General features: G+C 48.2%; 1 protein-coding gene across 2 annotated transcripts in view; it reads right to left on the reverse strand.

The window, feature by feature from the left end:
• Positions 1-1,755: 1,755 nt before the first annotated feature.
• Positions 1,756-12,261, reverse strand: part of MTCL1 (microtubule crosslinking factor 1) — a 119,308-nt gene continuing 108,802 nt past the window's right edge. For both annotated transcript variants that reach the window (XM_012725856.1, XM_012725855.1), the window contains 3 exons: positions 7,003-8,542; positions 4,242-4,297; positions 1,756-1,869 (listed from right to left, as the gene is read on the reverse strand). In XM_012725856.1, coding sequence (XP_012581310.1) covers positions 1,848-1,869; positions 4,242-4,297; positions 7,003-8,542 — 1,618 coding nt within the window. In that variant the 3' untranslated portion in view covers positions 1,756-1,847. The remainder of the gene's footprint in view (positions 1,870-4,241; positions 4,298-7,002; positions 8,543-12,261) is intronic.

Below are 12,261 nucleotides of genomic sequence, written 5' to 3' on the forward strand. Positions count from 1 at the left end.
GAAATTGATAGATCATTTGACAATTCGACTTAACTTTTTAAGGAACTGACTTCCATACATTCCCACCACTGTGCCCATTTCTCCACACACTCACCAGTGTTTATTTTCCATTTATTTGGAAATATTTACTTTAGAAGATGGAATTGTGAGCTCTTTGTATATCTTTGTGATAAGTCTCTTATCTGTTAAAAAAAAAAAAAAGACGGACATTGTAATAAGGCTGGCTATGAAATTTATTCCATTGGCCTGTCTGGGAGCACTGAAACCAGAAGTTCATTGGCTCTTCGGTAGCACACTTTCTTTGTCATTTTCTACTCTATCATACTAACAGGCTGAGCTATATAATAGTTCCCAGGACAGAGAAGCCTGTTCTGGAGTTAAGTCCCCTGCCTGGGGACTAAGAGGGGGACGGGAGTGATGCCAGGCACATCTGCCTCTGGATAACCTGTTTCCTCAAGTTTTGACTTTTTCGTAAGAGTGAAGTCGCCTTTGTATGCCCCGCAGGGCCCTCAGAGCTCAGTGAAGCTGCAGTGGAATCATGTACTCTGGGTGCATTCCCTTTAATGTTAGCAACTGGCGTCCTTTCACACTATTGCCTCTGAAACTGTGTCCACTGGCCTTGGCCAACTTTTGCTGAAGTCCCGAGGACAAGATGGCGGGCATATGAAACATGAGATCAGGGGCCAGGCTGCCATCTCGTAAAGGCTTTATTTCTACTTCATCATAGTCTTATACAGACTCCGAGGCACCAGCCTTTGTTTCAATTTAGTAACCTCATGAATTTTGTAGTGTTTTTCCTTAAACAAACAAACAAAAAATTGAGTAAACACTGTATATTGCCCATTAATCCTTTAACAATAATTTTAAAATGCCATTGCTGTTGTATCATCAATGCAAGAGGACAACAATAAAAATACAGTACAAGGGAATCACAATGTTTTACAGTGGACAACAACTCACAAGGAGAGATGGTGAGACCACGCGGGGTGATGTACATGCACACCGGTGCTTCGAACCTGAAGACGTGCAGGTCGAGGAGGATGTAGGGATTATACAGACAATTCTGTAAGCCCAGTGAGGACTCCGTACATTTTCAAAGAAATGCTAACGTATAGGACCTCTGTCCTGTCTACTGGCTTCATGACTTTTTTTTTTTTTTCCACTACAAAATGTTCACTGAATCAGACAGTCTGAAGCATTTCAAAATTCTGAATAAGAACACTGACCAAATAAAATTAACTTAAAACACTGGGATTCAACGTGGGAAATAAACCAAACCAAAATGTAACAGTGCAAATTCAACAGAGAGGCAGTCAGTATTGGGGGCAAGGGTTCGGAATCTCTTAAAATGTACATCTTTAAAACTTTTATATCTTAAATTTATTTATATCTTATTTACCTTTATGTTTAATATACTGTGTAAAAAAGATGGAGACAAAAATAGTTTTCTGAGCTATGAAAAAAATTATTACAGGCACGTTTACTGTTTCATTCTAGAAACATCTCAGTTTCACAGGTTGAACATTCAGCAGCTGTGTTTTTTAAAAAACATTCTTTGACCTTGGGAAAAAACTAGCTCTCTCCTTTTGGGCAGAGTTTGGTAGATGACAATGGTGTGGTTTTGCAAATTACAGTGAATTATTCCGGGATAATCCATGCAAACTTGCATCACGTCACAGGTGTGGTTTCTCCCCGGGGGGGCTCCTCGTCGCCCAGTTCCTCCAGGGAGGTCGGGTCTCCGGGTGACGGAGCCAATGAGGCAGTGAGGGGATGTGGGGCCCAACGGGATGGAGGGCGACGGTTTGCTGGTCTCTCGGGCCTGGAGAAGCAGGGTTCAAGGGATGGAGCTAGTGCGGAACAAGGTAGTTCCTTCAAAGCCAAGAAAGAGAAAGACAGTTATTGAGACCCGTAGCTCCAGAGGATGATATCCCAAGCATATCTCAACAGATAAAAGTTAGATGCAACAGGCAGGGGCAACTTCTGAAAGTTAGCTTCTGTTTTGCTCATGGAGAATAACTTAAGATGGTAAGGAAAGAATTTAGCGGGAATGGTTCAGTGATAATAGCAATAGCAGATACAAATGATGATTAAAGTATGTAATGATGGGAGGTGGGTATGTTTCCACAGTGCTTCAGCATGAAGCCGGAACAGATGGAAGGTGGGGAAGCCATGTGGCTGTGGTCTCCACGGTCTCTTCTCACTCAGCTGATCCCATACTCTAACACCCCTGAATGACCAAGTTAGGCTGCAGTGGCACCCCTTAGTTGAGCCTCCCTATGCCTTGGCCTGGTGGGGACCCATGAAAGGGCCTGTGATTTCACCCAGCTGTTAGCAACAGACTCTGCTACTGTTTCTTCCAAATAAACTCCCACAAGATGGAAAAAATGCTACTGGCCGAAATTTTCATTTAGGTCTAGTTTTCTTTAGTGATTCTTCCTGTGACGCTGTGTGCTCACGTGGAAGGCCATCCTACACATCTCAGGGACAATGAGGTGGGATGCACTCAGTCCTGGTAAAAATCACCTACAACTCTTTCAAGGGTCACTGCTCCTTCTCCTGGTTTTAAAGAATGTTGAGCTACTTGTCTCTACTCTGCATGTTAGGAAACAGGGACACACAAACTTGGAAACTGCCGGCACACAGAAATGTGAGAAGCGGTGACGTGAGCTCTACATGGTGGAACCTCCTCCTCAGATGATAGTCAAACAGCTACAGGCTGAGATGGAAAACCACTGCAATGAGCAATGCCAGATGAAAGACCCTCAGAGCCAGGCGGGAAGTGAGTGGGAGGAGTTAAAAGAGATGTGACAAGCAACTGTAAAGACCAGAATGAGCAGGGCAGGGGAGGGTGCCCAGGGGTAATGCGATGAGGGAGAAGGGTGGAAGGCGGAAGGTGAAAGACAGCAGCACACTGGGCGCTTCTGGAAGAGTGATGGAGTGAGGTGGAACCCCGCCTTGCCTAGCTGTGGGTTCAGCAGGAAAGAAGCATCCACAAGGGGGAGGGGCTGGGGTGGGGGCTACTCAATGTTCCCTGCCTCTTTAGATGCTGCTCCTTTCTGTGACAAAGGAGAAGCCTCATCAGCAAAACACTTATGCTAATGGGAACCATGGCAACCAGAAATATCTCATCTGCTGAAATGAGAAGAGCAAGAACTAACTAAGCTGGGAGCTGTGTCCTCACCTCACCTCCACCAGAGCCTAGGGGACGCGTGGGCTACTATTTTGTCTTCTGGTTTCTGTGTTCCTAGTATTGTAAAAAAAAAAAAAAAAGTGTGTTAATGTAGTTTGTTGTGTTGTATATGAAGTGTTTTGTAGTTGTGTTTTTGTTAGTTTGTCTAGGAGTTTGTATGAGTGTGTTGTACGTTCTTTGCGTTTTGTAGCTTGTGACTTAGGAGTGCACATTATATATATGTCCATTGTATATAGTATGTGCCGTGCATGAGTATTATTGTGTGTGTGTGTGTTGTTGGTTGTACAGTTTATGCTGTGGGGGGGGGGTCTGTGTTCTATGCTGGGGAGGCTCACACTCTGATTCCCCTGCTGATGCAGACTGAGAAATGCTTGTGACTGTGAGTTCAAGGGCATGACCAGTTCCCTAGGGACACAGCTCCTGTCAGTATCTGAGGCCAGCCTTTCTCTAAGACACCCCTGCAGTGGGCATGTGGGCATTTCTCTGGAACACCTCTCTAGAAATAGCCTTCCAGATGCAGTCTTGTCATTTTTCATGTCGCTTCTCTAGTCTTTGCAAGTCAACTTTTGTAGTGAGTGTTTTGAGGAAGGCCAGTGGATGAGGGTTCAGTCAAAACAAAGGTAGTGTTTTCTTAAGACCTCAATTTAGGCTCTGACGGCAATTCTGCAAGAGAATTATTTTGGTACAGGGAGGGTTTTGTTGTTTATTCATTCAACAAATATTTGAGTGGAAGAATGACTTAAAGACCTGTGCAGGCTGGACATCTGGGCCAGCAGCACAGTCCCTCTCCAGACCATGAGACGTACTGGCGGCAAGCTGCACGAGAGAGGGAAACCTGGGGTGGGGTCTCTACAACCTGAGAGCCTTCCTTCATGCTGAGCCATCATCACCTGGAGGGGAGACAGGCACGCCAGGCCTGCAGGTGGGCCCTGGGCGGTGCGGGTGGACTTCATCTACCTGGGCTCAGCCTCCATTCTGAGCGTCAGATGCCAAACCCGAGATAGACAATGGTCTGCGCAGACAGTTTGGGAGGAAGGAAGAGAGCACTTACGGCGTGAGGCAGGCAGGGCTAGATTCCCAGGGGGCGGTTAGTAAGACAGTTTGGTTCTGGACAGAACAGACAGAGAAAGAAAAAAGCAAGTAGGTTGGAAAGTGCTTTTTTAAAAAAGAACTGTGCATTCCTGTCTTCCACGGCCATCCAGGGGAGAAGGCACCTCACCCAGGAACCGTGAGAAAGGGCAGCTTCTGGTGTCCACTCTTCCCCAGTGCCCTTTGGCACTTAACATTTCGAACACCCTGTGGCAAAGAGATGGAAGTCTGCACTATGCAGCACGTGAGCAGAGGCCTTTAAACAGCTGCTTGTTGATTCACAGTGACCAAGTGAACGCTGCTCATACTAAAAATTTCCCCTCATGAATTTTCCACTTAGACGTGGGAGGGAAGAATGGCATTACATTTCCAGATTATTCTTTCTCTTCACACCAGAACTCTTTCTCTCTGCATCACTGCAATGGCTTCAAGAGAAAAAGAGTAATAAATAGCCCATGGGGTGGATGTAGGGAGAAAGGGAGCAAGGGGCCTTCCTGTTGAGCATGTTTCTAGTTCAGGGACACCTACATCATCTTTGTGTCTATCTGAGCACACCAAAAAGGAAAGATTCCATGACGGGGTGCTCAGAGAAGGCTGGTGATCTGGGGGAAAAACCCAACCAGAACTACCATGTAAATTATGGAGTGACAGGAAGGGGTCTCCAGTGGGCCTCATATAATAAGTCAATTCAGTCAAGAACAAGGTCCCTGGAATTTCAACAAGCAATTTTGCTACAGAGAAGGAAAAATGAGTCCATGATACGTGAACACTACCAATGAATGATCCACGTGTGTGGTTAACCTCTGAAATAGTGCTGTGCTCCCTTCAAACCAGCCAGCCACTTCTTTTGATAGCAAACACACCAAGTGAGAAGAAAATCTAAACAGGCACTTTACAGAAGACCAAAGGGGGATGGGGCCAGCTTTGTACTGATCAAACCATTTTCAGGCCTGAGTGTTGCGATGTAGTCACTAACCCCTTTTTTTTTATGTTTAGAGCATTTTTAGTGACACACATTAGATTGCTTAGAGCATTTTTAGTGACACACATTATTTGGTTCCTGGAAATTAATTTCTATTTAGCCTTAAAAAAAAAAAAGATGGACACTACAGTCAGTCAGTTAATTCTTTGGGACAAAGGACAAATTTCCAACAGATTATTCCAGAGCCCTAAAAAGAGAAGGCCTTCACACAACGGATCCTCCACAGCAGCAAGTAACTTACCTCAGGGCCTCAGAGGGGCGGGGGTAACAGAAGCCCACAGCAGATACCCTTTGTCACCTCAGCATATTCAGTTATGACAGCTGTCCTTTTCAGAACATGTAAATTAACTATCACAAATAGTTGAATCTTTGGTACATGCAGGTGATACATGATCACTGTTAGGTTGCACTATATGGTACTTCAGGTCACTGGTAATTCCACATGGTTTAACTTAGTTTGGATGTAAGCCATATTTTACATTAAATATTTCTAGCTGGGTTACACTGATAAACCATAATTTTCCCCACTGTGGGAAATGTGAAGTTGAAGGTGCATCCAGTGACACAAATACAACTTCTCTTTCCCATCAGCTGTGAAGCCACAGCCGCCCAGGTCACAGGAGAAGACAGTGGGGTAGCCAGGTCACAGGAGAAGATAGTGGGGTAACCTGGGAACCAGATTCTCCCCTCTGACCCTCACCCCCTGCTGCAGCTGCCCAGTGTGGACACCCCTATGGGTGTCTATATTCCATGGTGGTGAAATTTCTCTGTCTGGGCTTCTGCTGTGTCAGGACTCATCCTCAAGTCTACAGGTGAAGCCACCAGATGAAGTGTCTGGCTGAGGGCTGAGAGACTTATTCACCACCAGAGGTGTAAGGCCTGGCAGGACCCCTGTTTTCAACCCCAGCAGTACCATTTGGCTGTGTGGTATATTTAGTAATATACCATGGGTGGGTAGGTGAGAGCAGAATTCAAGGTTGGCTGGTGGATAATGTGAAGGGGGAATCTACCCTATGTGGTAATATGTGGTCACATGTAATGTGGTAATAACATGTAATGTATAGGGGGGACAATATATCACCATGGCGTATCAAAGTGGCATTCTGACCTTATCCATTCGTCCCAGCAGAATAAACTCATCTGGTGATTATTGCTAGGGGTTTTCATGCCCAGAGAAGGCATGTGACTGGCACATTGTGAAGTTACACTGGAATCCAGACAGTCTTGAAGTTCCTGATGAGATGTTCTAGAATCCACACTGTCAGACTCTGTCCAACACAACTCTGGCACGATCACATCTAAAGACCTTGAACATGCAGAAAGCCCTGATGTGACGGGCTGCCGCTTGCTCTCATAAACACACACACTCACACACAAATTCATACAGAGGATGACAAATATGCCCCAAGTGAAAGGGTCAAATAAACAGTATCAATAACTTAGACCAGAGACAAGAACCTGAATCAAACCCTGAGCTACTTCTTAAAGAAAACATCACCTTCACGGCCTCTGAAGGTCACCCAAGACACTAATGACATTTTCTATAAGAACTAGCTCAACGTTCAAGTTCCTGCTGTCCAGTCCATTCTCTCATAAACCCTGCATCTTCTGGCTCATGAGAGCCTCCTATAGCCTGGGGTTCCTGAAATCAAACACTCTTGTACAATCTGGGCTCAGAGGCACCCAGCCTTTACACAGAAGAGCAGTGGGGTGGGGGTACGGGACACTCAGCATTCATTACCTCCATGGACCCTGGTTCAGCTTTGACTGTTTCTCTCATGTGGCTGTCACTGTTAAGACTTGGGAGGCCGTGGGGTGTGTGCCTCCTCTCCTCCTGTAAGGCATGCTCCAACAGCTTCTTGTTGAGGATCCGGGCCACATTCTCGGCCAGTGTGTAGCCAGGGGGAGCAGATAAGTCCTGCCTCACAGGTGTGCCCTCTCCCCCTTCCTCTCTGCATGTCTCTGAGCCAACCCCGATGGGGCTGGGTGACCGTCCCCGGGAACTGGGTCCGGTTTCTAGGCCTGGGTTCAGGTCTGGTCGGGGTTCTGCTGAGCGAGACCGACCCCCAGCCCGCATCCCCTTCTGGAAGGGGTCCTGCACCACGGGGCTGTGGTCAATGATGTTGAAGAGGCTGGAGAGGCCGTCATTGATGGCTGTGTGCACGGGGCTCTCCCTCGTGGTGGTGGAGCGGGCCCACGCGGACTCGCTGCACCCTTTCTGGGCCAGCCCTGGGGAGGCCCTGTTATTTGGCTGGTCAGCTTTGGGGAGGGGCTTTCTCTGCAGCTTGGGAGACCCATACTTGGGGGAGCAGCACGTGCGTTCAAACTTGGCCTGTACTTTCTCAATGGCAGGGGCCACCTGCCTGTTCCTAAGTCCTCGAGAAGGAGATGACACGGGTGTGGCACCACCCCCTGCCTTGGGTGTGAGACACTTGTGGGGGCTGCTGGTGATGGTGCTGCTGCGCAGTGCTTCGGTCTGCAGGCCAACATGGATGGTCTGGACGGTCTGGGTCCCGGTGGTCCGAGACCCGTTGGTCTGGCAGGCCATGTCTTTAACCAGAGGCTCGGAGGGTCCAGAGCAGATGGCATTCCGAACGGAGAAGGCCACCTCCTTCATATCATCACTCATGTTCTTGGACATCTCCAGGCTGTGCAGTGAGGAGGCAAAGCCCAGGGGGGTGCAGAGGGCGCTATCCAGGGGGCGGAGTCCTCCCTCCATATAATCTCGGGGGTGTCTGGAAGGGGCACAAGGCCACCTGCCAACCATGTGTTCTGAGGGCCCCCCCGTTGTGTCTTCTGTGGCCCCTCTGGCTCTAGTTGCAGAAAATGGGCACTCGGGGTCTGGCCGGCCCTTGCCCTCACTGCCTACCACCACGATGCTGTCCATTCTGCGGACCGCTGGGGGGCTGTGCAGCACCCTCACTCCGGATGGTTCAGCACGGATGTGACTTCGTAAGGGCTGCTTCTGGCAGTGCTCTGGGCTGGTCATGGTGTCCGTGGTCATGGTGATACTCGTGGTGAGGTACCAGGAGGAATCGGCAAAAGACTCGGCACTGGCCTCCTTCCCTGCCCGCCCTGCCTCGGTCCTGTCTGCCCAGGGGTCAGGGGGTTTCTCGTCCCAGCTCTTGCTGTTGAACTCCTCGATGTACTTCAGGTCATCAGGGGACAGGGGTGGCGTGACATCCTCCTTGTTGCTGGCAGCGGGCAGGCCCTTCTCTGGCAGAAAGGGAGACACGTCCATCAGGCGCTGGAACTCAGACATGGACGACACAGACACTGCCCTGTGAAAAGTGGAGAAAAGATATCAGCTGCCCACCAGTTGAGGGCCTGCTCTCCGGAGACTCCGACCCTCCCGCAGCTCCCACCAAGCATGTGTCTCCTGCCTGCACCAGGAGAGCTGCTGTGCGCTATTTCTCCTGAGCTCTATCCAGCTATTGGATGGTCCCTGCTCCGAAGCTGACCCTGTGGCTATTTAGTAAATTTTTTTTATAACTTTTTAATTTTTACTTTCTTATCTATACTTCAAGCTATCTTACAGATAGCTAATATGTTCTGGAAAAATCTAAAAAATACTAGCAACATAGAGACTTTTATAAAGAATAGTTTAAAACAAACAATATTAATAGTTTATTTTTACATCATTGTATGCCTTTTTCCATCTTAGTTGGGCTTCCCATCACCAAGCCACCCGTGTGCCATCACCATAGCCCAGTGCACTTCCCTTCCCTCCCCCCCACCCTGTTTTTGATCCCATTCCCCACTCCACCCCCGTAAAATGTCTCTTAGTTTTTCCCCTGTCCCTTATACTTCTGCTATGAGTGAAACCATCAGATTTTTTTTCTTTTTCTTTCTGGCTTATTTCACTTATTTAGTGAATTTTTATGGTTCTGGAATTGTCCCAGGAACCTTTTATTGGTCAGCTTGAATAAGGACAACTCCCAAATACTGTGAAACAAGTGGAAGTGGGGGCTCAGGGCTGTTATAACCAAATTCCAAGTCCACTCAGGAATGGTTTCACGTCAGCCTCCATGCCTCCATGGGAGGAAGGGAAGCCCGGCTGCATCCCGGCCTCCCTGCTGCTGCTGAGGTTCTGACTTCCAGGCAGTATGGCCATCACCCTGCTACAGACATGAAAAGCACATTCTGACCTGAAACCAGCCCATGGTGGGGGCGGGGCATGCCACAAAACAGCTGCCACCTGATGAAGTCTTTTTTGGTCACCAGCCTCACTGTCCATTGGCCTCATAAGCTTAACACCCCCCAAAGGCCAACTAGTTGGAAGATATAGGAGACAGGGGGAGGACTAATCAGGTTGGCAAATAATTCCAAATACTATTTTCATATAGAAATTCTACCTGGCCCTGCCCAAGTCCACCAACAGGGCTCAATGCTTGCCCACCCCCTGCTCCCTTCTTTCTAGCCAGGCTTCTTTTTGTTCTCACTTCTGCTACAAAAGCAAGACTCCGGCAAACACACACACACACACAAGGAAGAGTGAAGCTATTCAATAGGCGAGCTAAAGTGACAGCAACTTGGAGTAAGTGGTGGCCTGTGAGATGCAGATTTTGATGTCGTGTTCTCAATATCTTAGCACTTTTAGTCAATCTATATTGATTTGATGTGAATTTACTGACTGCCTCCTATAAGCTTTCTCAGTACCTCATGACATGCTGGGGGTTCCAACACACTAAGATAGGGGTCTGCTGGAGTGCTCAGTAGCTTGTCAAACTACTGGGGGCCAACAAGTGGTTGCTAGGGAAGATGCCGTGGGCTGACCAGCCCTGCTAGCTTGGATCCTGGATTTTCCTCCTGAAGCCCCTCCTGGGATGGCATGAAGAGGTGCAATGCATGCAGACCCACTGTCTCTGCAACGAGTGCCTTTCTCCTAGGACATACGAATAGCACCCTGCCACCCCCTGAAAAACCTAGGGTTCTAGACCAGCTCAGGTCTTGATAAAAGGGGTCCTAGACCACTTGCATGGACCACTCTGCACAGGACCATGCATGTGGCAAGGTTAAAAATGTGGTTCCGGCTCTCCCTGGTGGTGCAGTGGGTTAAAGTGCAGCACGGCAAGCTAGCCATAGCCACATCCTTGTGAGTTCGATCCCCACTCCGAGGTGACCCACATGACGCGGCAGACCTCTCCTGTCTCCCTGCTGCTCCCCTCAGCAGTGTGCTTCATCAATCTGCCTGTTCTGCTCCCCACTCTGACTATGGTGAATCCCCCACATTTCTGGCCTGTACCCCAGGTCTGTATGCCAAAATAAATAAACCTTAAAAAAATGGGGTTCCATTGACAAATGGGCTAGCCTACAGAGTTGGCAACGCTTTGGGTACTGGAGGCAGTGCCTCCACCTATGTATGCCACATGCTACCATTCTGGGGCAGGAGAACAGGCTGCCTATGCCGCTGCGACTTCTTACTATTCCCACGAAAGGCAAAAGTCAGCGGTATGTTTTGTTACAATCTACAGATCATCCAGTGGCTCTCTGAATAGCAGAAAGCTGATAATAACCAGCCCCAGAAATAAAGGAGGTAAAAGGACAGACTGACTTGTTACTAGGTCTAGAGCTTTCCAGCAAGCATGATTTCCCTCCTTTTGCCTCTGGTCTACTTAAGGGGTACAAAGCTATAGTGAGCTTCAGCAGCACACTGTTCCTTGGGGTGGGAGTGCACCAAAGCCCTCACCTTCTTCATGTTTCTTGGGTGTAGCTCATCTACCCCATTTCTGCCCACACAGGAGCTGCTCTCAGGATTAAGTCTTTGACATCTGTGGGGGAACTTTGTGCCTTGAGGACTTGGATGGATACCAGGGACTAAAGACTTTGTGGATGGAGAAAGATCTATTTATTTTGGCATACAGACCTGGGGTACAGGCCAGAAGTGTGGGGGATTCACCATAGTCAGAGTGGGGAGCAGAACAGGCAGATCGATGAAGCACACTGCTGAGGGAAGCAGTGGGGAGACAGGAGAGGTCTGCCATGTCATGTGGGTCACCTCGGGGTGGGGATCGAACTCACAAGGATGTGGCTATGGCTATGTGGCTATTGGCATCAGTGGCCAATGAGAAACAGGACGGTGACTACAAAAACCAGATAGCATTTGAAAATAAGCAAGGACTTGAAGACACATAGAAGACAGTACAGAGAGAATACACAAAACTGCCAGAAATGAGGGAAAGGGGCTGGCGAGGAGGGCACAGCAACTTTCTTACTTCGGACATTTTGAGGTATAATACAAATTTGACAAGAGCAGGTACTCTTTTAAAATAACAGAAGCATGGACTATGGTGAGGGCACATGAGTGATTTGGTGAAGGGAAACCAAAGGGGATTGCAGCTGAGATGGAAAAATGCACAAAAATATGTAGAAATAAATTATTATAAAATTTAAAAAAATTAACAGAAGCAATGAAGACTAATAATAAGTGTGGCAAGGAAACATGGAAGGTTGATGGCTTGTGCAGTGGGAGAGGGTTGTCACACACCCTGACGGGGACACTGAGGTGGTGACTGTGAAGAAGGGGAGAAATGTGGGAAGTCACCATGGCTAGCCTTTGTGTGCTGCTGCTTCTGTGCCAAATGTGTATTCACACATTTATGCTGCAAAAAAAGTCTAAATATCTCCTGCCTCTAGAGAGGAGCCGGGGCACAAAGCAAGTCTTGTACACTTCGGGTCACACAGCTAGGTGGATCTGAACCCAGGCTGTTTGGCTCTGGAGGCCAAGCTTGCACGTGCTGCCCTATATTCTTGGATTGTCTAAGAAAGACTCTTAGGCCCAACCTGGTGGCGCAATGGGTTAGGACGCAGCACTGCAACCTGGCTGCAGCTGCTTCAGTGCAAGTTCGATCCCCGGCCCTAGAGGTAACCACATGCTGCAGCAGACCTCTCCTGTCTCACCCGCTGCTCCCCTCAGCAATGTACTTCATCAATCTGCCTGTTCTGCTCCCCATTCTGACTACGGTGAAGGTTCTCGCTGCCCCTGTACCTCTGGCTTGTA

The sequence above is a fragment of the Condylura cristata genome, unplaced genomic scaffold (genome assembly GCF_000260355.1).
Source record: "Condylura cristata isolate star-nosed mole 26May11 unplaced genomic scaffold, ConCri1.0 scaffold00016, whole genome shotgun sequence".
NCBI lineage: Eukaryota > Metazoa > Chordata > Mammalia > Eulipotyphla > Talpidae > Condylura > Condylura cristata.